The sequence below is a fragment of the Mauremys mutica genome, unplaced genomic scaffold, assembly GCF_020497125.1.
Source record: "Mauremys mutica isolate MM-2020 ecotype Southern unplaced genomic scaffold, ASM2049712v1 Super-Scaffold_100467, whole genome shotgun sequence".
Classification (NCBI taxonomy): domain Eukaryota; kingdom Metazoa; phylum Chordata; order Testudines; family Geoemydidae; genus Mauremys; species Mauremys mutica.
The window spans coordinates 76,794-98,810 of record NW_025423346.1 but is presented as its reverse complement, the minus strand read 5'-3'; the positions used below and the strand labels follow the sequence as shown (position 1 = coordinate 98,810).

General features: G+C 55.8%; 1 protein-coding gene across 3 annotated transcripts; it reads left to right on the top strand.

The window, feature by feature from the left end:
- The first annotated feature begins 648 nt into the window (after positions 1-648).
- LOC123361328 (serine/threonine-protein kinase pim-1-like) lies at positions 649-21,657 on the top strand. Of its 3 annotated transcripts, none has more exons than XM_045001371.1 (7): positions 649-669; positions 12,130-12,357; positions 12,841-12,947; positions 13,174-13,224; positions 17,679-18,045; positions 20,051-20,227; positions 21,267-21,657. In XM_045001371.1, the coding sequence occupies exons 2-7, from the start codon at positions 12,276-12,278 to the stop codon at positions 21,422-21,424; spliced, it is 942 nt and encodes a 313-aa protein (XP_044857306.1). In that variant the 5' UTR covers positions 649-669; positions 12,130-12,275; the 3' UTR covers positions 21,425-21,657. The 3 variants fall into 3 exon arrangements, with proteins under 3 accessions (XP_044857306.1, XP_044857305.1, XP_044857304.1); XM_045001370.1 differs by lacking the exon at positions 649-669 and adding an exon at positions 3,032-3,081 and having other exon boundaries at positions 12,245-12,357; XM_045001369.1 differs by lacking the exon at positions 649-669 and adding an exon at positions 3,040-3,081 and having other exon boundaries at positions 12,082-12,357.
- The last annotated feature ends 360 nt before the right edge of the window (positions 21,658-22,017 follow it).

Sequence of the window (22,017 nt, the reverse complement as noted above, 5' to 3'; positions counted from 1 at the left end):
CCCCTGCTGCACCCTGATTGGGGGGGGTCTGCTCACTGCACCCCCCTCCCTGCTGCACCCTGAGGGGTCTGGTCACTGCAGCTCCCTGCTGGGGGAGGCTGGTCACTGCAGCCCTGCTGCGGGGGGGGGGGGTCTGGTCACTGCAGCCCCCTCCCTGCTGCACCCTGGGGGGGGTCTAGTCACTGCACCCCCCTCCCTGCTGCACCCTGGGGGGTCTGGTCACTGCAGCCCCCTGCTGCTCCCTGCGGGGGGGGGGGTCTGGTCACTGCAGCCCCCTCCCTGCTACACCCTGGGGGGGGGTCTGGTCACTGCAGCCCCCTCCCTGCTGCACCCTGGGGGGGTCTGATCACTGCACCCCCCTCCCTGCTACACCCTGGGGGGGTCTGATCACTGCACCCCCCTGTTGCTCCCTGCGGGGGGGGGTCTGGTCACTGCAGCCCCCTCCCTGCTACACCCTGGGGGCGTCTGGACACTGCAAGCAGCCCCCACCCTCGCACTCAAACACGGGGGTGGGGGCTTTCTTCTTGCGCTCCGATTGGTCAGGGCTCTGTCTCCTCTTCCTATTGGCTGTGTCGGGAGGGGTGGAGCTTCCTGGGGGCGTCACATGGCCACGAGGCGCCGGGGAGGCAGCTGCTGAGCAGCACGTGGCGCAGCCTGGAGCACGAGCGGGTAAAGGGGGGGTGAGATCCCTAAATACACCCCGCCCCCTCCCCAAATACTCCCAGTCCCCCTCTTCTAGCCCCTGCCTCCAAATACCCCCCCGCCCCCAAATACCTCCCACCCCCTCTTCTAGCCCCCACCACCCCTCCTCTAGCCCCCAGTCCTGCGTCTGCCCCCCCAACACCTACCCTGACCCCCCCAGCACTCCCTCCAGACCCTCCCCAGTACCATGAACCCGCCACTTCCTCCGTTTGCAGAGCCCTCCCCAACACCTCCCCTGACCCCCCAGCACTCCCTCCAGACCCTCCCCAGTACCATGAACCCGCCACTTCCTCCATTTGTAGAGCCCTCCCCATCACCTCCCCTGACCCCCCAGCAGTCCCTCCAGACCCTCCCCAGTACCATGAACCCACCACTTCCTCCATTTGTAGAGCCCTCCCCAACACCTCCCCTGACCCCCCAGCACTCCCTCCAGACCCTCCCCAGTACCATGAACCCGCCACTTCCTCCATTTGTAGAGCCCTCCCCATCACCTCCCCTGACCCCCCAGCAGTCCCTCCAGACCCTCCCCAGTACCATGAACCCTCCACTTCCTCCATTTGTAGAGCCCTCCCCAACACCTCCCCTGACCCCCCAGCACTCCCTCCAGACCCTCCCCAGTACCATGAACCCGCCACTTCCTCCATTTGTAGAGCCCTCCCCATCACCTCCCCTGACCCCCCAGCACTCCCTCCAGACCCTCCCCAGTACCATGAACCCGCCACTTCCTCCATTTGTAGAGCCCTCCCCAACACCTCCCCTGACCCCCCAGCACTCCCTCCAGACCCTCCCCAGTACCATGAACCCGCCACTTCCTCCATTTGTAGAGCCCTCCCCAACACCTCCCCTGACCCCCCAGCACTCCCTCCAGACCCTCCCCAATACCATGAACCCGCCACTTCCTCCGTTTGCAGAGCCCTCCCCAACACCTCCCCTGACCCCCCAGCACTCCCTCCAGACCCTCCCCAGTACCATGAACCCGCCACTTCCTCCATTTGTAGAGCCCTCCCCATCACCTCCCCTGACCCCCCAGCACTCCCTCCAGACCCTCCCCAATACCATGAACCCGCCACTTCCTCCATTTGTAGAGCCCTCCCCAACACCTCCCCTGACCCCCCAGCACTCCCTCCAGACCCTGCCAATACCATGAACCCACCACTTCCTCCATTTGTAGAGCCCTCCCCAACACCTCCCCTGACCCCCCAGCACTCCCTCCAGACCCTGCCAATACCATGAACCCACCACTTCCTCCATTTGTAGAGCCCTCCCCAACACCTCCCCTGACCCCCCAGCACTCCCTCCAGACCCTCCCCAATACCATGAACCCGCCACTTCCTCCATTTGCAGAGCCCTCCCCATCACCTCCCCTGACCCCCCAGCACTCCCTCCAGACCCTCCCCAATACCATGAACCCGCCACTTCCTCCATTTGTAGAGCCCTCCCCATCACCTCCCCTGACCCCCCAGCACTCCCTCCAGACCCTCCCCAGTACCATGAACCCGCCACTTCCTCCATTTGTAGAGCCCTCCCCAACACCTCCCCTGACCCCCCAGCACTCCCTCCAGACCCTCCCCAGTACCATGAACCCGCCACTTCCTCCATTTGTAGAGCCCTCCCCAACACCTCCCCTGACCCCCCAGCACTCCCTCCAGACCCTCCCCAGTACCATGAACCCGCCACTGCCTCCATTTGTAGAGCCCTCCCCAACACCTCCCCTGACCCCCCAGCACTCCCTCCAGACCCTCCCCAGTACCATGAACCCGCCACTTCCTCCATTTGTAGAGCCCTCCCCATCACCTCCCCTGACCCCCCAGCACTCCCTCCAGACCCTCCCCAATACCATGAACCCGCCACTTCCTCCATTTGTAGAGCCCTCCCCAACACCCCCCCTGACCCCCCAGCACTCCCTCCAGACCCTCCCCAGTACCATGAACCCGCCACTTCCTCCATTTGTAGAGCCCTCCCCAACACCTCCCCTGACCCCCCAGCACTCCCTCCAGACCCTCCCCAATACCATGAACCCGCCACTGCCTCCATTTGTAGAGCCCTCCCCAACACCTCCCCTGACCCCCCAGCACTCCCTCCAGACCCTCCCCAGTACCATGAACCCACCACTTCCTCCATTTGTAGAGCCCTCCCCAACACCTCCCCTGACCCCCCAGCACTCCCTCCAGACCCTCCCCAGTACCATGAACCCACCACTTCCTCCATTTGTAGAGCCCTCCCCAACACCTCCCCTGATCTCTAACATCCTGTCCTGTAACCCAGTGGTTTTCAACCTTTTTCATTCATGGCCCCCCCAAGCATTTCAAATGGAGGTGCAGACCGTGTTGGACATCTCAGACATGCTCGGCAGACCCCCAGGGAGCCACGTACCATAGGGTGAAAACCACTGTCCTGGACCCCCCTCCCAAACATCTACCCCAGCTCCTCTGTCCTGTAGACCCCCTGCCCACCCCCTCGTTCCTCATCTAGCCTTCGGAGATGAAAGGGGTCTCGTGACTCTGGGGCCTCTGCCATCACACCTGGTGGTTTGAGGACAGGCTGGCCCATGGCAGGGAGCCCCCAGTACAGTTTAACCAGACGAGACTGAGGTGGAAAGAGGGGGGTGGGGAGTGGACCCTGTTAGTAAGCGGGGGAGCCATGGTGGGTGAGTGGGGCAGGTTGTGGGGGGGGAGCTGGACATCATGGCGCAGTGTGGGGTTGGTAGTGTCAGTAGGAAGGGCTGGGGTTGGATGGATGGTGTGGCATAGTGTAGGGTGAGGGTCTGTCTGGCTAGGAAGTAATAAGTCAGTTTTAGAATACAGACATCAAGAGTCAAATTCTGAATGGCTGTGTCCTGTACACACCTTCCCAGAAAACGGCTCCATAGGGTGTGTGCCCGGCTCCCTCCCCTGAATGTGAAGGGCCCGTGCAACGGGAAAGCTGAAAGAACAGACTGGTCTATAAGGAGTGAAGGGAGGTCTCATTATGCTTGTGTAGCTGAAGTTGCATAACTTAGATCAGTTCCCCTTCTCCCCCCACCCAGTGTAGACCAGGCCATAGAGAATTGCCAGTTTAGGCCCACAAGGTGGCCAGCTGACTGGTTGTCCCTTTCATGGCTTTAATACCTCAGGCAAAACAATAACCCCCTCTGAGCTCATCAGTGTCACCCTGGATATACCTTGGTGCCCCTACACAATGGCTGGTTTTCCGTGCTATTTCCCCTCAGAGTCCGAGTCCTACTCAGAAATCTGTAGACACAACCTACTTGTCTTAACTAAAGTGACAGCTCAGTGGCCCTGTATTCTTCCCTTTTTTTTCCTGAAAAGGGATAAAAATAGTTTTGTTTCCATTAACTCCTCCTACTCTCTCTTTCACATTGAATTCCTAGCAATTGCCTGAGGTTTTCCCCCCCGAAACGTGAAGTGTCATGTTGTAACTGTATTACTTTTAAATGCTCTATTACTGTTTATTTTTTAAAACCAAACTCGAAGAGCAGCCTAGTGAGCCACATTATCTGGTTGTCGATAGAGCGCTCTGGATAGGATTTGTTGTGTATAGCTCTTGTATATGTATATAGCTTCAGATTTCAGGGACTGAAGTTTGAGGTTTTGGATTTGGGTTTTGAACCAAGTTCTGTTTGCTAATCTGTATATTATGGGGGCAAAGAATAAAGTAGTATTTATGATTGAACTGTCTTCAGACTTTCCAGAAGACAAACTTTTTATTTTTATTTTCCCATTTTAGATCTGTTGAGATGAGATTATTGATTGTTGTCAACAGGTAATACGGGTTCATCATGAGACAGGACCTTCTTTGTAGAGTTAGTCATCAAGAGAGCTAATTGTTAAAGCAACATCATGAAAAGTATTGATGAAATATTTTATGCAAGAATGCACATTGGGCAATGCACTTCCCTTATCTTGTGATTGGAGTCTGTGCTGAACATGTGAAAAGTAATATTCAGCCTTTTGCAGTGCTGGATGGGACAGCATAAGGATAGGTTACCCAAGAAAATAGAGAGGAAAATGTTGAATTGCTTGAGTAGGACCATCTTCAAAGATGTCCTATACCTTAAAGTGACACCATTAACTTAAAACTCACCTTCTGTCTGAATTTACAACTGTTTACAGTTGTTGCAAATAAAATTATTGTACTGAGAGACTATTGAAAAAATACTGTTTTCTGTTTGCTTGCCTTGACTATTCAAAAAGTGACATCAAATATACAATTTCATTTTAATTATAATACTCCCTATCTCTTCTATAGCACTTTGCCTCAGTAGATCTCAAAGCCCTTTACAGAGGACAACAGTATCTTTACCTCTGTTTTACATATGGGGAAACTGAGGCACAGAGAGGGGAACGTGATTTGCCCAGGATCATCCACCAGGCCCTCAGCAGAGCCAGGACTAGAACCCAGATCGCCCTGAGCCCCAATGTAATGCTTTAACTACTAGGCCATATAGTCGGTTTCTTCTATTGTTTGTGTGAGTCTTTCACAGAGCCACGGGAAAAAGAAAAACACCTTTAAAAACAGGAATATGCAACTGTAAAACCATTAATTTTGGCATGGGGATTCAGGGCCAGGGTAGTGTATAAAACTTATTTGAACCTGTTTTTTAAAAAATTGGTAGATTTCAAATTGAGAGTGTCCCTTCAACAAAAATATGGTTCTAGAGCTGGGACCAGGGAGCGCACTTCGAGAACTGCCAAGAATGATGCTGTTAAGGGGGGAATCTGTAGAACTTTTGACAGTGGTTGAAAGTTTTAACAAAAAAGAGAACATTTCTAAAGATAAAATATAAAGCATTTGTTTAAAAGGGAAAGTGTATCTCATTTGTATGGGTCACACTGGAATTAACTAATGTAAGAATAAGTTGCTAATTACCATGGCAATTCAGTTGAGCTGAATATCACATACTGGTTGTTACAGTGTGTTTCCAGAATAGTTTCCAAAATGCATAAATACATGCTTATGATGAAGCAGATCTAAACATTTTAAAGACAGAGTGGAGCTAATTTTGTAAATAGTTCTTAAATATGTGCCTATATGAGCGTAAGAGTTGCTCTGAATTGCTTGTTAGATCTGACTTGCTGTGAGTTAGAGGCATTATGTCCGTGTATTGGGTAGCTTGCCTGCCTGGGTTGCTACAAGGTTCATTATACTGCTAGGGCTCTCGGTGTTATTGATGGATATTCATGTGCACTGAACCTGAACTGGTTGTCTGAGTGTTGCCTGTTACTGGAATTGTGTTTATTCTTAACACTGGTTGCAATATTTAATTGCTCCCTAGTAAAAATAATTGCAATTTGAATTTGCTCATACAGTAGAGTAGGGACGGTTAAAATACGGGCCTGGCAGATAGGCTACGAATTTATTCTTCTCTCTTATTAGGCATTACACATTAGGGTTCTGAATCAAAATATAAAAATCTAGAATAATACATTTTATCGACAGCATAATTACAATGGACTTAAATTGCAGCAAGGATGGTTCAGGTTGGACATTAGGAAAAACTTCCTAACTGTCAGGGTGGTTAAGCAGTGGAATAAATTGCCTAGGGAGGTTGTGGAATCTCCATCATTGGAGATTTTTAAGGCAGGTTAGACAAACACCTGTCAGGGATGGTCTAGATAATATTTAATCCTGCCTTGGGTGCAGGGGACCGGACTAGATGACCTCTCGAGTTTCCTTCCTGTCCTATGATTCGATATGTAGGCAGGAGACTACCTCATACATATCACAAGCACAACTATTTATGAAGCCACCTGTTCCATTTGGAACATTGTCTCCACATCTTGCCAGATAAGGCTCAAATCCTGTCTTGACTGGTGATGCCTACACAGTGTTTGTAGTGCCTAGGAACCAGCAGCATGCTTAGCTTGGGGCATCTTGCTGCCTCAGGCCAGGCTGGGTTTTGGAGGGCTGTTACCTTTCCTCTGAGCAAGGGCAGCATGCCCTCAGGTATCTTTATCAGTCAGTGCTCATGCTCATTACAGCAAGTTCACTCACCTACTCCACTTCTAACCACACATCTGTTCAATGATCCAAGAAGCCATGCCTCAGTCAGACCTTGGTGCACGCTCTCCTTCACAGAGCATAGGTGCTGGCACGTTCTCGCATATTGTGATGGCCTGGGCCTGTTCTTCTTGTGTGTTGCAGCGCCTTCCTCCTCTCTTCATTGCATGTACACTTGTGCAGCCAAGGTTTACACTGTATTGCAGTATCTTTTTATTAGATAAATATTGTACCGTCTCTCCCCAAAATAGCCGTACCTGGGTGCCTGTAAGTTAGAAATGTAATCACCTAGACGAATGATCTTCTTTTCAGCTGTGCTGAGCATCCACAAATTCCACGCAGTCAATGACAGCTGGTTTTTCCTCTTTGAAAATCAGCTGATTTCTAGTTGGGTGTCTAAATACGGATTTAAGAGTTTAACTTCCGGCTCCCAGGAATGAAAATTTGCCCTCTTCCTTTAAATATGGGAGCAGAGACTACGGCAGCAATGAAAAGGGGATGTTCTGTGGGCTGGGACCTGTCTCCAGATCTTTAACAAATTGGAACTATTACCCGCTAGTGGACAGCTGAAGTTGTGAAAAATACAACCTCAGGGTGGTTTATGGGGAAATATACTTGAAAGACGTGTCTAGAAGTAGGACATGTACAATAAAGATGATACTTTTCTTTTGTATTGCAGTAGCCCCGGTCTTGCAGCAGGGACCGGTTGCGCTAGGCACTGTACTACCATAGAACAATCTAAACGTAGCTGTACATGTCAGTCGGAAGGGTGATTCCAGCTCTCATCAGCATCACTCGCTTTCATTTACCTGGTGGGCTAACAGTATTAGTGAAGACCTGGCTGCCTGGTCCCTGGCGTGGGCTGGCAACGTGAGTATGTACCCAGGGTTCTGGTTGGACTCGCAGAGCCTGCGCTGCCATTTCTTCACTGCTGTTTTTTGCTGTGCTAGCTCAATGGACACTAGCATGAGAGTATGCCTGGGAGAGCTGCAGCCACACCTCCATTTGCAGCGTACACAGCGCCTACGTAAAAAACAATTCTGCTGCTAGATGGTGCAGAGTTCTTCCCTGCCAGGCATTTCCTGAGGTTTGGTCCAGTCTCTTTCAAATCATCTCCAGAGCTGGCGCTTCCACACGGCTTCCCTTGGCAGGTTATTCTGTACTCTAATAGGTGTCCATGTTAGGAAGCTAGTCTGATTTGGGGCCACGTTTTGCCCACTGTTGCTAAGTTCAGAAGCAGTTGTGCCATGAATCTGACAGCAGACTTTGTCCCATTGGGCTCACATAATTTATTTGCTATCAAGGGACAAAAGCATCTTGAATTGGAGGGCAAAGCGGCTCATGAACTCCAATTGCCACACGTATTTTCTGGGATTTGTTCTCGTGCTACTCACAATTTCAAATGTTGAGAAAAATCTGTCACGGAAATATTGGAGAGGACGTTTAAACCTCGGGCGTTTGCTCTGGCAAGACCTTTTCCCTTTCAGAAAGAGGCTTAGGAAATGCATTTGGTGGTTGAAATTCCAGAATGTAAAACAAGCGCATAGCTGGTCTGATTGGACCCCAAGGAGAGAAGACGCTGCCTGACGTGTGTGAGGGGAAGTAAAGGGTTGTGCTGTAAAGGGGAAAATGGTGACAAGTCTTCGCCTTGAAACACCTTTGCCTTTTAGGAGAAGTGCAGGCCACCCAATAACTCTAACAAAGCCCCGCTCGTTAGTAGAGACAGAAAAACGCTGTGGTAAAAAAGAACTGCCGTGCAGGCTGAGTTGTTTATGGGCTAAAGAGTCGCTTTGTCACAGACCCCACGTAAGGGCGGCAATGCACAGCTGAAGTGACCCAGGAGCAGGCCAAAAAGCTGCTTGTGACTGAGGAGTTGCAGGCTGCCTTGTGGTTTTCTCTCTGCTCCAGAGGATGACGTACCTTGCATCACGCCGGTACCTGGCACCGTGTACGACCCCCCAGCACACTGTGGGAGTGGAGCCCAGGCTCTAACTGCTGCCATGCCCACTTAGGTGGAGTGTGGGGAGAATTGTGGCTCAGCAAGGGCTGTTTTCATCCATGCTGATACCTGTGCTGATGGCAGTCAGCACAGGGGCATAAGGGAGCGCCTCATGTCTCTGCATGGGCAGGCGGGATATCCACCACTCTGGTCCTGAATCATTATCTGGAAGCCCTGGAGAAATTGGCGGGGGTGGGGGGGTTGCTTTTAAAAATGAATTAAAATGAATGTGGTGTTTGTGAAAAGTGGGGGATTAAAGTCCAGGAGACAAGGATGTTGTAGGCGCTGGCAGTCAAAGCTTTACCCCTGCCTTGCTCCCTGCTGGTAGGCTTAGCCCTGTGGTCTGAAGGGGACCCGCCTTTAGGACGGAAAGTTCGTGCTGCATGTGTGGTAAAGCTACAGAGATTTTGAGTAGGGAACCAGTTGTTAATCACAATAGCAACCTGGGGAATATATAAACCTGATGCAACAAAATTCCTTGGTGTAATTCCTTGTCATGCAGTTTGCTGCCCGAGGGGTTTAGCAGGCAGTACCAGACTTGAGTCTGATCCGAAAAACTCAGCTTCACCTGCTGGCCTAGCTGTTGTCTGGGGAAGTTCCAGACCTCCTCCTCCCAAACTGCAATAAGTGCTCCTAGGCAGTGTCTTGTAAAACTCCCCAGCTGAGAAGCCAGAAACTCTTAGTCATGATACACAAGTCAGCTTTGTTCAATAAGCTGAAGGATGAATCAAGGAACATGGGGATAATTGGTCCCTAGAATATATTGCTTTAGAAGTAGATCTGCAGTATCATAGGCGTGCGCAGCACATTTCATTAGGGTGTGCACTCAGGGAATTGTATTTATTGATTTATTTTAAAGGAGGGAGTTGGGGTACACGCAGGGGGCTCAGGACAGGGAGTTGGGGTACAGGAGGGGTACGGGGCATGGGTAGGGGGCTCAGGACAGGGAGTTGGGGTACAGGAGGGGTATGGGGCACGGGTAGGGGGCTCAGGACAGGGGGTTGGGGTACAGGAGGGGTATGGGGTGCAGGCAGGGGGCTCAGGACATGGAGTTGGGGTTCAGGAGGGGTGTGGGGTGCAGGCAGGTGTCTCAGGGCAGGGACCTGGGGTGCAGGAGGGGTGCAGGCAGGGGGCTCAGGACAGGGAGTTGGGGTGCATGGGGGTGCAGCAGGGGGCTCAGGACAGGGGATTGGGGTACAGGCAGGTGTCTCAGGGCAGGGACCTCGGGTGCAAGAGGGTGCAGGCAGGCTCCCTGTCTGCCCGCCCTGGCCCCATGCCGCGCTGCCCATCACGTCCCTGCACGGCCCTGGGGAAGTGGGGGGCACAGGGCTCCGCGCGCTTCCCTTCCACACCTTCAGGTACCTCCCCCAAAGCTCCCATTGGCCACGGTTCCCCGTTCCCAGCCAATGGGAGCTGCAGGGGGCACGGAGCCCTCTGCCCCCCCACCCTGGTGCAGCTTGAAAGTGAGAGGTGGTGACCCGAGAGCGGCGCGGGGCCTGGGGCACCACTGGGGGCAAGTCCCCCGGGCCGGATCCCCAGCCCTGAGGGGCCGGATCCGGCCGTAGTTTGCCCACCCATGCGCTAGGGTGTGCTGGGCACATGCCGATGTGTGGCAGGCTGCAGCCCAGGTTGGCTCCTTCCCCGAGTCCTGAGACCCCCACCACTCGTTGAGTCCCTCTGTAACCCACACACCCTCTGGGGCTGGGGGCTGGCCCAGCTAGTGCCACTGAGACCTCAGAGAGAGAGAGACTGAGTCTGCTCGAGAGCCGGAGCTCCCAGCCAGCTGCCTTTTAGCTCACGGGGTAGAGGCTCATGCCCTAAGTTCCGAGGCCCCAGGTTCGATCCCCCCCCGCCCACCAACCGGGGGCTGTTGGTGTTACGCCTCCCTCCCCCGTATCCCTGCCGCTCGCCGAGGCCCCCCTCCCCACTGCCACTCGCTGAGTCCCTCCTCTCCTGCACCCCCCTCCCTTTGTCACCCAGTCCCTCTTCTCCTCCGCCCCCTCCCCATGTCCCCTCCACTGCTCACCCAGTCCCTCCTCTCCTGCACCCCCTCCCTATGTGCCCTCCAGTGCCGCTCGCCCAGTCCCTCCTCTCCTGCACCCCCTCCCCGTGTCCCCCCCGCCGCTCGCCCAGTCCCTCCTCTCCTGCACCCCCTCCCCGTGTCCCCCCCGCCGCTCGCCCAGTCCCTCCTCTCCTGCACCCCTCCCTGTGTCCCCCCCGCCGCTCGCCCAGTCCCTCCTCTCCTGCACCTCCTCCCCGTGTCCCCCCCGCCCCTCGCCCAGTCCCTCCTCTCCTGCACCCCCTCCCTGTGTCCCCCCCGCCGCTCGCCCAGTCCCTCCTCTCCTGCACCCCCTCCCCGTGTCCCCCCCGCCGCTCGCCCAGTCCCTCCTCTCCTGCACCCCCTCCCCATGTCCCACCACTGCCGCTCGCCCAGTCCCCCCTCTCCTGCACCCCCCTCCCCGTGTCCCCCCTGCCGCTCCCCCAGTCCCTCCTCTCTTCCACCCCCTCCCTGTGTCCCCCCCGCCGCTCGCCCAGTCCCTCCTCTCCGGCACCCCCTCCCCGTGTCCCCCCACTGCCGCTCGCCCAGTCCCTCCTCTCCTGCACCCCCTCCCTGTGTCCCCCCCGCCGCTCGCCCAGTCCCTCCTCTCCTGCACCCCCTCCCCATGTCCCACCACTGCCGCTCGCCCAGTCCCCCCTCTCCTGCACCCCCCTCCCCGTGTCCCCCCCGCCGCTCGCCCAGTCCCTCCTCTCCTGCACCCCCTCCCTGTGTCCCCCCCGCCGCTCGCCCAGTCCCTCCTCTCCTCCACCCCCTCCCCGTGTCCCCCCACTGCCGCTGGCCCAGTCCCGCCTCTCCTGCACCCCCTCCCCGTGTCCTCCCGCCGCTCGCCCAGTCCCTCCTCTCCTGCACCCCCTCCCCATGTCTGTTCCCTACCCCCACTGCTCACCAGGTCCCTCCTCTCCTCCATCCCGCTCCCTGTGTGACCAAGTGTGATGAAGTGGGACTGTTCTTATGTTTTCTCTGAATACTGTGTGGGTGCCTCAGTTTCCCCTTTGTCTGTCTTAAGTGTCTAGGTGGAGGGATCAGGGTGTGTGATTGTTGCAGAGCCCTAGGGGACCAGTTTGATTCTGTTGCCCAGAGAATGGCCGACACCCTGTCTCCTGGCAACTAATGGCCTGGGCTCCTTCCCTGCAAGGTGCCACCTGAAGGTGTTGGAGAACAAAGGGATCAGGGGACTCCTGGCCGGGGAAAGACACAAGCTGGAGAGTCTGGCTGGGGAAATGGACGGAGACCCAGCCCAGGCAGGGCACTGGGCTCCCTGCCCCCCAAGTTGGACCTGGCTGAGGGGTCCTGTTTCCTGTACCTACAAGCTCTGTTTTAGACCATGTTTCTGTCATCTAATAAACCTGTTCTACTGGCTGGCTGAGAGTCTCAGAGAATCGCAGGAAGGGAGGTGCAGGGCCGTGACTCCCCCACAGTCCGTGACACCAAGTCACCTGGTACTGGACGCCATGATAGAATTACCAGCGTTTCTCTATTGAAAGGAAAGTCCTGGAGTAAGGGGACAGGGTGGGGATGCTGCTCTCCAAGATCAACTCGCTGACCAACCTGTGCTCCGGGTCCGGTGGGGAGCTGCACCCGGCCAAGCTACACCCAGGTGAGGCTCAGCTGGGTTCAGTTCGGTTTGGATGGACTGCAGGGGGGGGCCTCTGCTGTGGGGGGCCCTGGAGCGGCTGGGATCAGTTTGGAAGGCGCCCTGTCCTGCTAGGCATTGGAGAGGCTCATAGAGGAGTCTGATCTAGTTTGGGTTGCAAGGAAGTCTGATCCGGTTTGGGGGAGGGATGTGGGTCTGGTCTGGTTTTGGGGGGTGGGGGTCGTTCTGAGGAAGGATGGGGGTCTGCTCTGATTTGGCTTGGGGAGGGATGTGGTCTGGTCCAGTTTCGGGGTGTGGAGGGTCATTCTGAGGAGGGATGAGGGTCTGCTCCAGTTTGGCTTGGGGAGGGATGTGGGTCTGGTCTGGTTTCGGGGTGGGGGGTCATTCTGAGGAGGAATGAGGGTCTGGCCTGGTTTGGAGGGTTGGCCCGGCCTTTTGAGGACACAGCTGGGTCTGATCCTGGTGTCTGTGCCTCTTTGCCTGCAGGGAAGGACAAGGAGCCGCTGGAGAAGCTGTACCAGGTGGGCCCGCTGCTGGGCAGTGGTGGCTTTGGTTCTGTCTACTCGGGCACCCGCCTGTTGGACAGCGCCCCGGTGAGTAGACCCTGGACAGGGACCCCCCCACCCCACCCCTGCAGCCCACTCTATAGAGCTCCACCTTTGGTGAGAGACCCGTCCCTTACCCCGTTACATCTCCTTTGCTTTGCCCTGGCATAGCCACCATCTTGCCTCCCCTTCACTGGTCCCTTGTTTGCCTCCCCTCTTTTTGGGGTTGCCTGACCCGATCCTGATTGTCTGGGCGGTTCTGGTTGTGTCCTAGGTAGCCATCAAGCACGTGTACCGGGACCGGGTTTCTAACTGGGAAGAGCTGGTAAGTGTCTTGGGCAGGGATATCTGCTGTGGCTCTGCATTGCATGGTCTTGGCTCTGTAGTGAAGGTGTCGTAGGTAGCACGGAGTCCCCGGGCGATGCTCTGGAACTGCTCCCCACAAAGCCAGTCAGGACTTTGGGGAGCCTCCTCTTCCTTGGAGCAGACTGTCTGCAGGGCAGGAAGCTCACACGTAGCATTCAGCATGTGCCCGTCCGTGTGCTTCCCACAGCGAGTCCACCCAGTCGGGGTCCTGGGGAAGCCAGAGGGTCCTGCACCCCCACCTTGCAGTCAGACATGACTCTCAGCCAGCCAGTAAAACAGAGGTTTATTTAGATGAGAGGAACACAGTCCAAAACAGGTCTTGCCAGTACAGACAACAGGACCCCCCTTAGTTAGGTCCATCTGGGGCCCCAGGGAGGCCACAGCCCCGCTGGGAGGCCCGAGCCTCCTTGGGGCTCCCCTCCATCTTCCAGCCAGCTTCCAAAAACTGCCAGACCCCCTCCAGCCCCTCCTCTCTGGGCTGTGTCTCCTTCCCGGGCCAGGAGGTCCCCTGATCTCGCTGTCTCCAACACCTTTAGCATCCCCTTGCAGGGGGGAAGGGCCTGGCCATTAGTTGCCAGGAGACAGAGGGTCGGCCAGAGCTGAGGCCCCCCCCAGTATTCAGAGGGAACATTAAAACCAGTTCCACTTCATCACCAGTCCCTCTCCCCCCTTCGAGACCGAACTGAGCGGGGTCACTTCAGCCAGTGACCTGGGGAAGTTCGAACCTACCCATGTTCCCAGGGATGCCCCAGCATCCCCCCCTTTGTGGGGGAAGAGTTGCACCAGGCCCTTCCAGTTTCCTGCCCCCCTTTAGGTCGTGGGTGCTCGATGGCACCCGTAGGCTGCAGCTGGGAAGGCTTAGGCAGCTCATGTCCTTTCCCCACCCCAATACCCCTGGGGTTCAAGCTGGGCTGGGGTCTTCTCCCCGCGTTCCAGTCTGGGGGGCTGTGATTCGGGCTCTCTTGGTTCAGACACCCCCCCTTTTGACCCTGGCCCCCCTCTGGAAAGGCTCCTCTGTGCTGGGCCAGGGTCCTACAGCCATTTTCCCCGTGTCCCGGCCTCCCTCCCCCTCTGGCAGGGGTCACAGGAGCGGCAGTGCTGCTGGACATGGGGAAAGACCAGAGGCCAGTAAAAGTTCTGTAGCAGCCTCTGCTGGGTACGCCAGGTTCCCTGGTGCCCTGTGAGGGGGATGTCATGGGCCAGGTACAGCAGCTGGTGGCGATACTTCCGGGGTACCACCAGCTGCCTCCTGATCCCCCCGACTCCATTTTCCCTGGGGGAGCCCATTCTCGGTACAGGAACCCCTTCTCCCACAGGAACCTTTTCCGGCCACCTCCCCCCATGGTCTGTACCACACTGAGGTCAGCCAGGTCCCTTATCTTCCACAAGGAGGGATCTTTCTGCACCTCGGCCTGGAACTCAGCAGCTGGGGCAGCGATGGGGACCTGCTCTCTCTCACCGGCTGGGTCTGAAGTTGCAGCCTCCTTGAGCTGTGTCTCTGGGCACTCCCTTCCCACCAGGGCAGGGTTCTGCTCCTCGGGCAAGGTACCCTTCCCGAGGTCAGGGCGCAGTGTCCCATGCAGGCTTGGGCTACGGGTCACGACTAGGGCACCCTGGGGGTTGCTTGGCCAGTTCTCCATGTCCCCCCCCATTAACACCTCAGTGGGTAAATGAGGGTGCACCCCCACTTTCTTGGGGCCCTTCTTGTCCCCCCATTTCAAATGTACTCTTGCCACGGGAACCTTGAATGGGGTCCCACCCACCCCCATCAGGGTCAGATAGGTGTTGGACATCACCTCATCTGGAGCTATCACCTCAGGCCGGGCCAGCGTTACCTCAGCGCCCGTGTCCCAGTATTCATAGACTTTCCTCCCATCCACCTCCAGAGGAACAAGGCACTCGCTTCGCAGGGACAGCCCTGCGCCCACCCTGTAAATGGAAAACCTGATGTCCGGAGCATCCAGCTCTGCGGAGGAGGTGGCCTGGGCCCTCCTCCCTCCTGAATAGTTGATAAGCTGCCAGCCCCCCTTTCCTGGGAAGCCTGCCCCTCGTCCAGCTGGGCCGCTACCCAGTTAACCCTCTGTGGGTCCAGTCTGCTTGGTCTGTACCTGAGCCTGGGGCACTGGGTCTGTATGTGGCCTCTTTGGCCAAAGTGATAGCAGCCCATATCCCATTGGTCCCCCCGAGCTGGTCGGTTGGCTCTGAAGCCGGATGTCCCCCTTGGGAGGGGGTTCTCCACGTTTTCCTTATGAGAAGGATCGCTCTCTTTCTGCATCATGGCAGGCATGTTTCTTTGGGACTCCTTCCTGCCACCCCCCGACCGGCTCTGCACAAACTCATCGGCCAGCCGCCCTGCATGTCATGGGTTCTCTGGCTTTTGGTCCCTCAATCACAGCCTCAGGTCGGATGGGCACCACTCATACAGTTGCTCCAGTACCAGCAGTTTAACCAGGTCCCCCTTCGTCTGGGCCCCATCGGCCCACTTGCTGGCGTACCCCTCCATGCGGACGGCTAGTTGCAGATAGGAGACCTCAGGGGTTTTATACTGACCCCGGAACCTTTCCTAGTACATCTCAGGAGTCAGCCCAAACTCGCGCAGCAGGGCCTGCTTGAACAGTTCGTAGGCCCCTTTCTCCGCCCCTTCCAGTTGGCGGTACAATGCCACGGCCTTGGGGTCCAGTAAGGGGGTGAGAACCCGGAGCCTGTCCACAGGATCTACCTGGTGCAGCTTGCAGGCCGTCTCAAAGGCATCCAGGAAGTCATCCATGTCCTCCCCCTCCTTACGCAGGGCCAGGATGCACTTATCAAAGCTCCGTGCAGTCCTGGGTCCCCCCTCACTCCCCGCAGCCGGGGGCCTGCTGCTCCTCAGCCTCACCAGTTCCAGCTCATGCTGACGCTGTCGTTCTTCATGTTCCCTCTGTCTCTCTTTCTCCTCCAGCTCCCGTTGTCTTTGTCTCTCCTCATGCTGCCTCTGTTTCTCACGATCCTCCGTCTCTCTCATTTTTAGCTCTCTCTCCCACTTCAGCCGCTTCCACTCCACGGATGCCGAGCATTGCCGGGAGGATCCCCTGCTGGCCGGGGGGGTCATGGTGCCCTCAGTATTCGCTGGGCTCCTCTTCACCCTCCCCCTAGGCATAGGGAGAAGGGGTCTCGGGAAGCCCTCAGCGGCCGGCTGACCACTCCCAGCGGGGACAGACACTGGTGCCTGTGCTGCATCTGCCAGGCTGCTTCCCTCAGAGACAGGGATCAGTTCATTCAAGCGATCTCCCTCCTCCAGCTGGGCAATCAGCTGGTCTTTGGTGAGCTTCCCACTGCGCAGCCCCCTCTGCTTGCACAGCTCCACCAGGTCACCCTTAAGGCACTTGGCATACATCTTCCTGCTGGCCACTCACAGGCCTGGGTGCTCGCTGCTCCCCACGGTACCCAGGGAGTCCCCTAGTGCACCAGCCCTTCTTGAGGTTACCACCTGTCTGCCAGGGTTGAGCCGCAGACTCCTCTGCCCCTGGGACCGCTCGCTGTGATCCCCCGGGGGACCTTGTTACTGCGAGAGCCTTCTTTCTGGTGTCACACTCCCAAGGGTTAATCGCCCCTGAAACCATCTCTCTCTGAATCTTTGGCATGCCTGGTCCCCGTCAATCCCCCTTCGTTTTACTGCTCCCCAGTCACTTACTGCAAGAAGCGCTGTCCACGGGGTGCAGTAGATCCCACCGCTAACACCAGTTGTCACAGAGTCCCCGGGTGATGCTCTGGAACTGCTCCCCACCAAGCCAGTCAGGACTTTGGGGAGCCTTCACTCCCTTGGAGCAGACTGTCTTTAGGGCAGGAAGCTCACACGTAGCATTCAGCATGTGCCCGTCTGTGTGCTTCCCACAGTGAGTCCACCCAGTTGGGGTGCTGGGGAAGCCAGAGGGTCCTGCACCCCCACCTTGCAGTCAGACGTGACTCTCAGCCAGCCGGTAAAACAGAGGTTTATTTAGATGACAGAAACACAGTCCAAAACAGGTCTTGCCAGTACAGACCACAAGACCCCCCCTTAGTTAGGTCCATCTGGGGCCCCAGGGAGGCCACAGCCCCGCTGGGAGGCCTGAGCCTCCTCGGGGTTCCCCTCCATTTTCCAGTCAGCTTCCAAAAACTCTCAAACCCCCTCCAGCCCCTCCTGTCTGGGCTGTCTCTCTTTCCCAGGCCAGGAGGTCACCTGATCTCTCTGTCTCCAACACCTTTAGCATCCCCTTGCAGGGGGGAAGTGCCCGGCCATTAGTTGCCAGGTGACAGAGGGTCGGCCAGAGCTGAGCCCCCCGCCCCCCAGTATTCAGAGGGAACATTATAACCAGTCCCACCTCGTCACAGTAGCTCTTGACTTCGTGGGTCGATTTGCCTGCCTCTGATGGAGCTCTCCTTTCTCTCTCTGTGAAGCCTTGTGGGAGCAGAGTGCCCATGGAGATCCTGCTCCTGAAGAAAGTGGGCTCAGGCTTCTGGGGGGTCATTCAGCTCTTGGACTGGTTTGAGAGACCGGACAGCTTCGTCTTGGTTTTGGAGCGACCGGATCCTGTGCAGGACCTGTATGACTTCATCACGGAGCGGGGTGCTCTCCCCGAGGAGCAGGCCCGCAGCTTTTTCCGCCAGGTTGTGGAGGCGGTTCAGCACTGTCATAGCTATGGGGTATTGCACCGGGATATCAAGGACGAGAACATCCTGGTTGATCTGAACAGCGGGGAACTGAAACTCATAGATTTTGGGTCTGGGGCATTACTCAAGGACACAGCGTACACTGATTTTGATGGTGAGTGTCTGTTTCCATCCCCTTCTATTTTATCTGCGTAGGGAGGGAATCCAGGGAAATTCCTCTTTGAAATGAGTTGTTCCCTGCCTGTAAATGTTCAGTAACTTCCCAGCCAGGGAATGGTTTGTTCCCTCTTTCCCTGCCATTCTCATTTGCTAAATATATTGTTGCATGATGTGCAGCTTTGATACCTTTGGGGTTTTCCTCCTTGCCTTGTATCCAAAAAGCATTTCACAATTGTGTTTGCCCTTTGGTTGGGTGTTAACCGGTGGTAGCTGCCCACGTCATGCAGGGGCTGGGAGGGGGGCACATGGCAGAAACCGGGTGTGAACTCACAAGCATCAATCTCTGGAGTCCCTGTGAGCAATAAGAGGAGAAAGTTGGGCTCTGGTTCCAGTGATTTGGTTTTCTCTAGGTCCATGACATCTGTAGCATTTCAGCAGGGGTCTGGCTGGTATTCCACCCTCTAGGGGTGGTGCAAACAGGATCTGCCTCACCTCCTAGATGGGGAAAGATTGAGTGAAACCTCTCTGCAGCCATGGCTGCTCAGGTGCTGGATCCTAACCTAATCTACCAGCTAGAATGCAGGGGAGGGAAAGTCCCCCCCCCCGCCCAAGGATAAAGAAGAGGGCTCTTGTGCAGTTTCTTTCTGTGGGGACGGATGGACATCAGTGTGGGGAGGGGATCAAGAGGAGAAGCTGCTGTCTCCGCCATCTCGCTGAATTATTCATTTCATTGGAAAGTTGCGTTTTGCCACGGGATGAATGTTGTGAAATAGGATCGGTGGGAGATCTGCTTACAGCTGGCTCCCTTTCCTCTGCTCCCCAAAGGCACCTGAGTCAGATCTTGGGGGGGGGGGGGGAGCTCCAGACCCAGGGAGGACTGTTTGACCTTGGAGCAGGGGTGCAGGGATCTGCGTGGGGGACAAATAAGCAGAGCAGCAGGCATTCTTTCTGACCCACTAGAAAGGCATATTCAGGATAGGGCCGTTGACTTTCAAAAAACCAGATCAGTTTGTTGTGGAGCGTTTGTTTTGCTTCTGCCCTGCCGGATGGGTGCTGCATTTTTTGTTTTTAATGTAAGGACAAGGGATGGCTTTGCCCCTCCCAACCACCCATCTCCTGCAGAATTTCCCAAGCTAGTGGCGCCCCCTGGTGGGACATCAGGTTTCTTTTTACAACCCAAAGTTTGTAAACAACAGTCACGTGGCCAGAAACCAGACTAGGAGCTCTGACCTCAGTCTCCTCTTCCTGCCAGAAGGGAAGAGATCAGATACAACAAAGGCAAAGGGTGTAAGCCTCTGCAGAGGCCAAAACCAGGCTTCCAAGCATAATTATCACATGCACAACGGTACAAACTAAAACCACTCCCCTGACGTTGTACAACAAACCTTTGTTCCCAGCTCTGGAGTAGCCAGGCTTTATCCCTGGCTGACTCAACAGTAGTCAGTGCCAGAAAAGGAATAAACTCTTCAAGGTATCTGCCCTTCTTTGGGTTAAGCAAGGAAACCCTTTATGTAGGAAGGACTGTAAGGTTGTCTGGGGTCCTTGTTGTGCAGTAGACAAGGCCTCAGCACCTCCCCAAATGCTCTGGCTGCACTGGGTCACCATGGACTGAAGTATCTGCAAGCTGCCTCTCTCTTTACCTCACTGAGAAATGGTTACATTGACAGAGATGAAGGCAGGATAACGGTGGCCTTAAGAAACCTGTTACTTATTGTGGCTTGTGTTGCAGCTGGAAAACATGGTTGTTTGCACTCCATTTGGTTCTGCTTCGTTTGTAGTCTATGCCCTAGCACAGCTGCTAGGGGTTTAAATCCCAATCAAACTGGGCTGAGAGTTAAACAATATTAAGATATTGCAACCTAAATTGGGGGCTGAAGTACCAGACTTGGTCTCTTGGTCACCCTGATAACACCTGAACAAATCATTAATAACTGGTTGCTCTGCTTAGGGGAAGAGATGAACTATTTCTGCTAACCGTGCTCCTCTGATCTCCTCTACAGGGACCAGAGTGTACAGCCCCCCAGAATGGATCCTCAATCACCAATATCATGCCAGGTCAGCCACAGTCTGGTCTCTGGGGGTCCTGCTATATGACATGGTCTGCGGGATTCTCCCCTTTGAACATGATGAGGAGATTATTAAGGGCCAGGTCTGCTTTCGGCAGAGCGTCTCTCCAGGTGAGCACACGCCTTTGTAGTGTTAGAGTTGGGCGAACAGCTGCTTAGCCTGAATGCCACACTGACAGAGCGATAATATGACAACATAGAGGTGCATTTACCATCACTTCATGCAACCAATGAGACATGCAAGGCATAGTCTGTGATCTAGTGGTCCCTTCATGTCTTAAGCTCAATGAGATGTTTCATGCTATTGAATCCTGGGGAAATGCTGGGGACCCCGCTGTCTTCCCTGCCTCAGACAGCTGCTTCAGAGCTCACTGTTGTCGTTCACTTCAGCACTTGACTCTCCTGCCACTCGCCGGGGTCTTTAGTGTGGCTACTGCCGCTGGCAGATGAAGCAGCCTGACAGAAAGTGGAAATGACAAAAGAGCTAGAACCGAGTAGCTCTCCGGTTTCATCATCTCACTGGGGAAGGGAAAGTTGATTTTTGCTATTAGCCTGCATATGAATGGTGGGGGACGATGGCCTGCTCATGGACTTGCTCTGCTAATTTGCTCCCTTGTGTATTTTTGGAGTCTCCATCCAAAGATGGGACCTGGTTCACCTACGTACTAGGGTGGGGGAAGTAACTAAGAAACCACATCTAGGGCAGGTCTACACTCCAGCTGGAATTGATGCTGTGAGAGCGAGCTGGGGGGGGGGGTCGATTTATTGTGTGTAGTCTAGACGTGATAAATCGACCCCTGAGCGCTCTCCCGTCGACTCCTGTACTCCAGCACCACGAGAGGCGCAGGCGGAGTCGATGGGGGGATGGCAGCTGTCGACTCACCGTCATGAAGACGACGCGGTGAGTCGATCTAAGTACGTCGACTTCAGCTACGCTATTCTCGTAGCCGTAGTTGCGTATCCTAGATCAATTCCCCCTGCCTCCCCTAGTGGAGACCAAGGCCTAGCCACAGCCATGGTCATCTGTCCTGTGAAGCAAGAAAGGCAGATCCCAAAGCAGACTTGCAGGTGGTAAAAGAGGGAGGCTTGTAGGCTTCCCAGACATTACTCAGCAGCACATTCTCACTGACTGCTTGTTTTCTCTCCCCAGAGTGCCAGCACCTCATTGAATGGTGTCTGGACTTGAGGCCCTCCGACAGGCCATCCTTGGAAGACCTCCTAAATCATTCATGGCTGCAAGACGTCCCTTTGCCACAGCAAACAGCAGAGATGCACCAGCACAATCTAATTCAGGAGTCTGGCGAATAGCAGTTCCTCTCATCCACGGGGTGTAAAAGAGAAAACTCTTGCCAGTGGCTGCCTGCCTGTTACATGGCAACATTCATATCTCATTCCAGAGGCCAGCTAACTGGCGAATCTTCTGAGAGGCTGGAGGTTAGGCCCTGCCTTACCTGATGTCTTGCCCAGGGAGGCTCCAGGCCCCAGCACGCCAAGCATGTACTTGGGGCAGCAAGCCGCAGGGGGCGCTCTGCCGGCACTGCGAGGGGGGCAGGCAGGCTGCCTTCGGCGGCTTGCCTGCGGAGGATCCACTGGTCCCACGGCTTTGGAGGACGTCCCGCAGGCGTGCCTGTGGAGGGTCCGCTGGTCCCGCGGCTTTGGAGGACGTCCCGCAGGCGTGCCTGCGGAGGGTCCGCTGGTCCCGCGGCTTTGGAGGACGTCCCGCAGGCGCGCCTGCGGAGGGTCCGCTGGTCCCGCGGCTTTGGAGGACGTCCCGCAGGCGCGCCTGCGAAGGGTCCGCTGATCCTGCGGCTTTGGAGGACCTCCCGCAGGTGCGCCTGTGGAGGGTCTGCTGGTCCCGCAGCTTCGGAGGACGTCCCGCAGGCATGCCTGCGAAGGGTCCG

Coding starts and splice junctions, on each gene's coding strand:
- LOC123361328 (XM_045001371.1), top strand. CDS start 12,276: ATGCTGCTCTCCAAGATCAACTCGCTGACCAACCTGTGCTCCGGGTCC. Junction 13,225..17,678: donor TTTCTAACTGGGAAGAGCTG/GTAAGTGTCTTG, acceptor CTCTCTGTGAAG/CCTTGTGGGAGCAGAGTGCC. Junction 18,046..20,050: donor AGCGTACACTGATTTTGATG/GTGAGTGTCTGT, acceptor TCTCCTCTACAG/GGACCAGAGTGTACAGCCCC.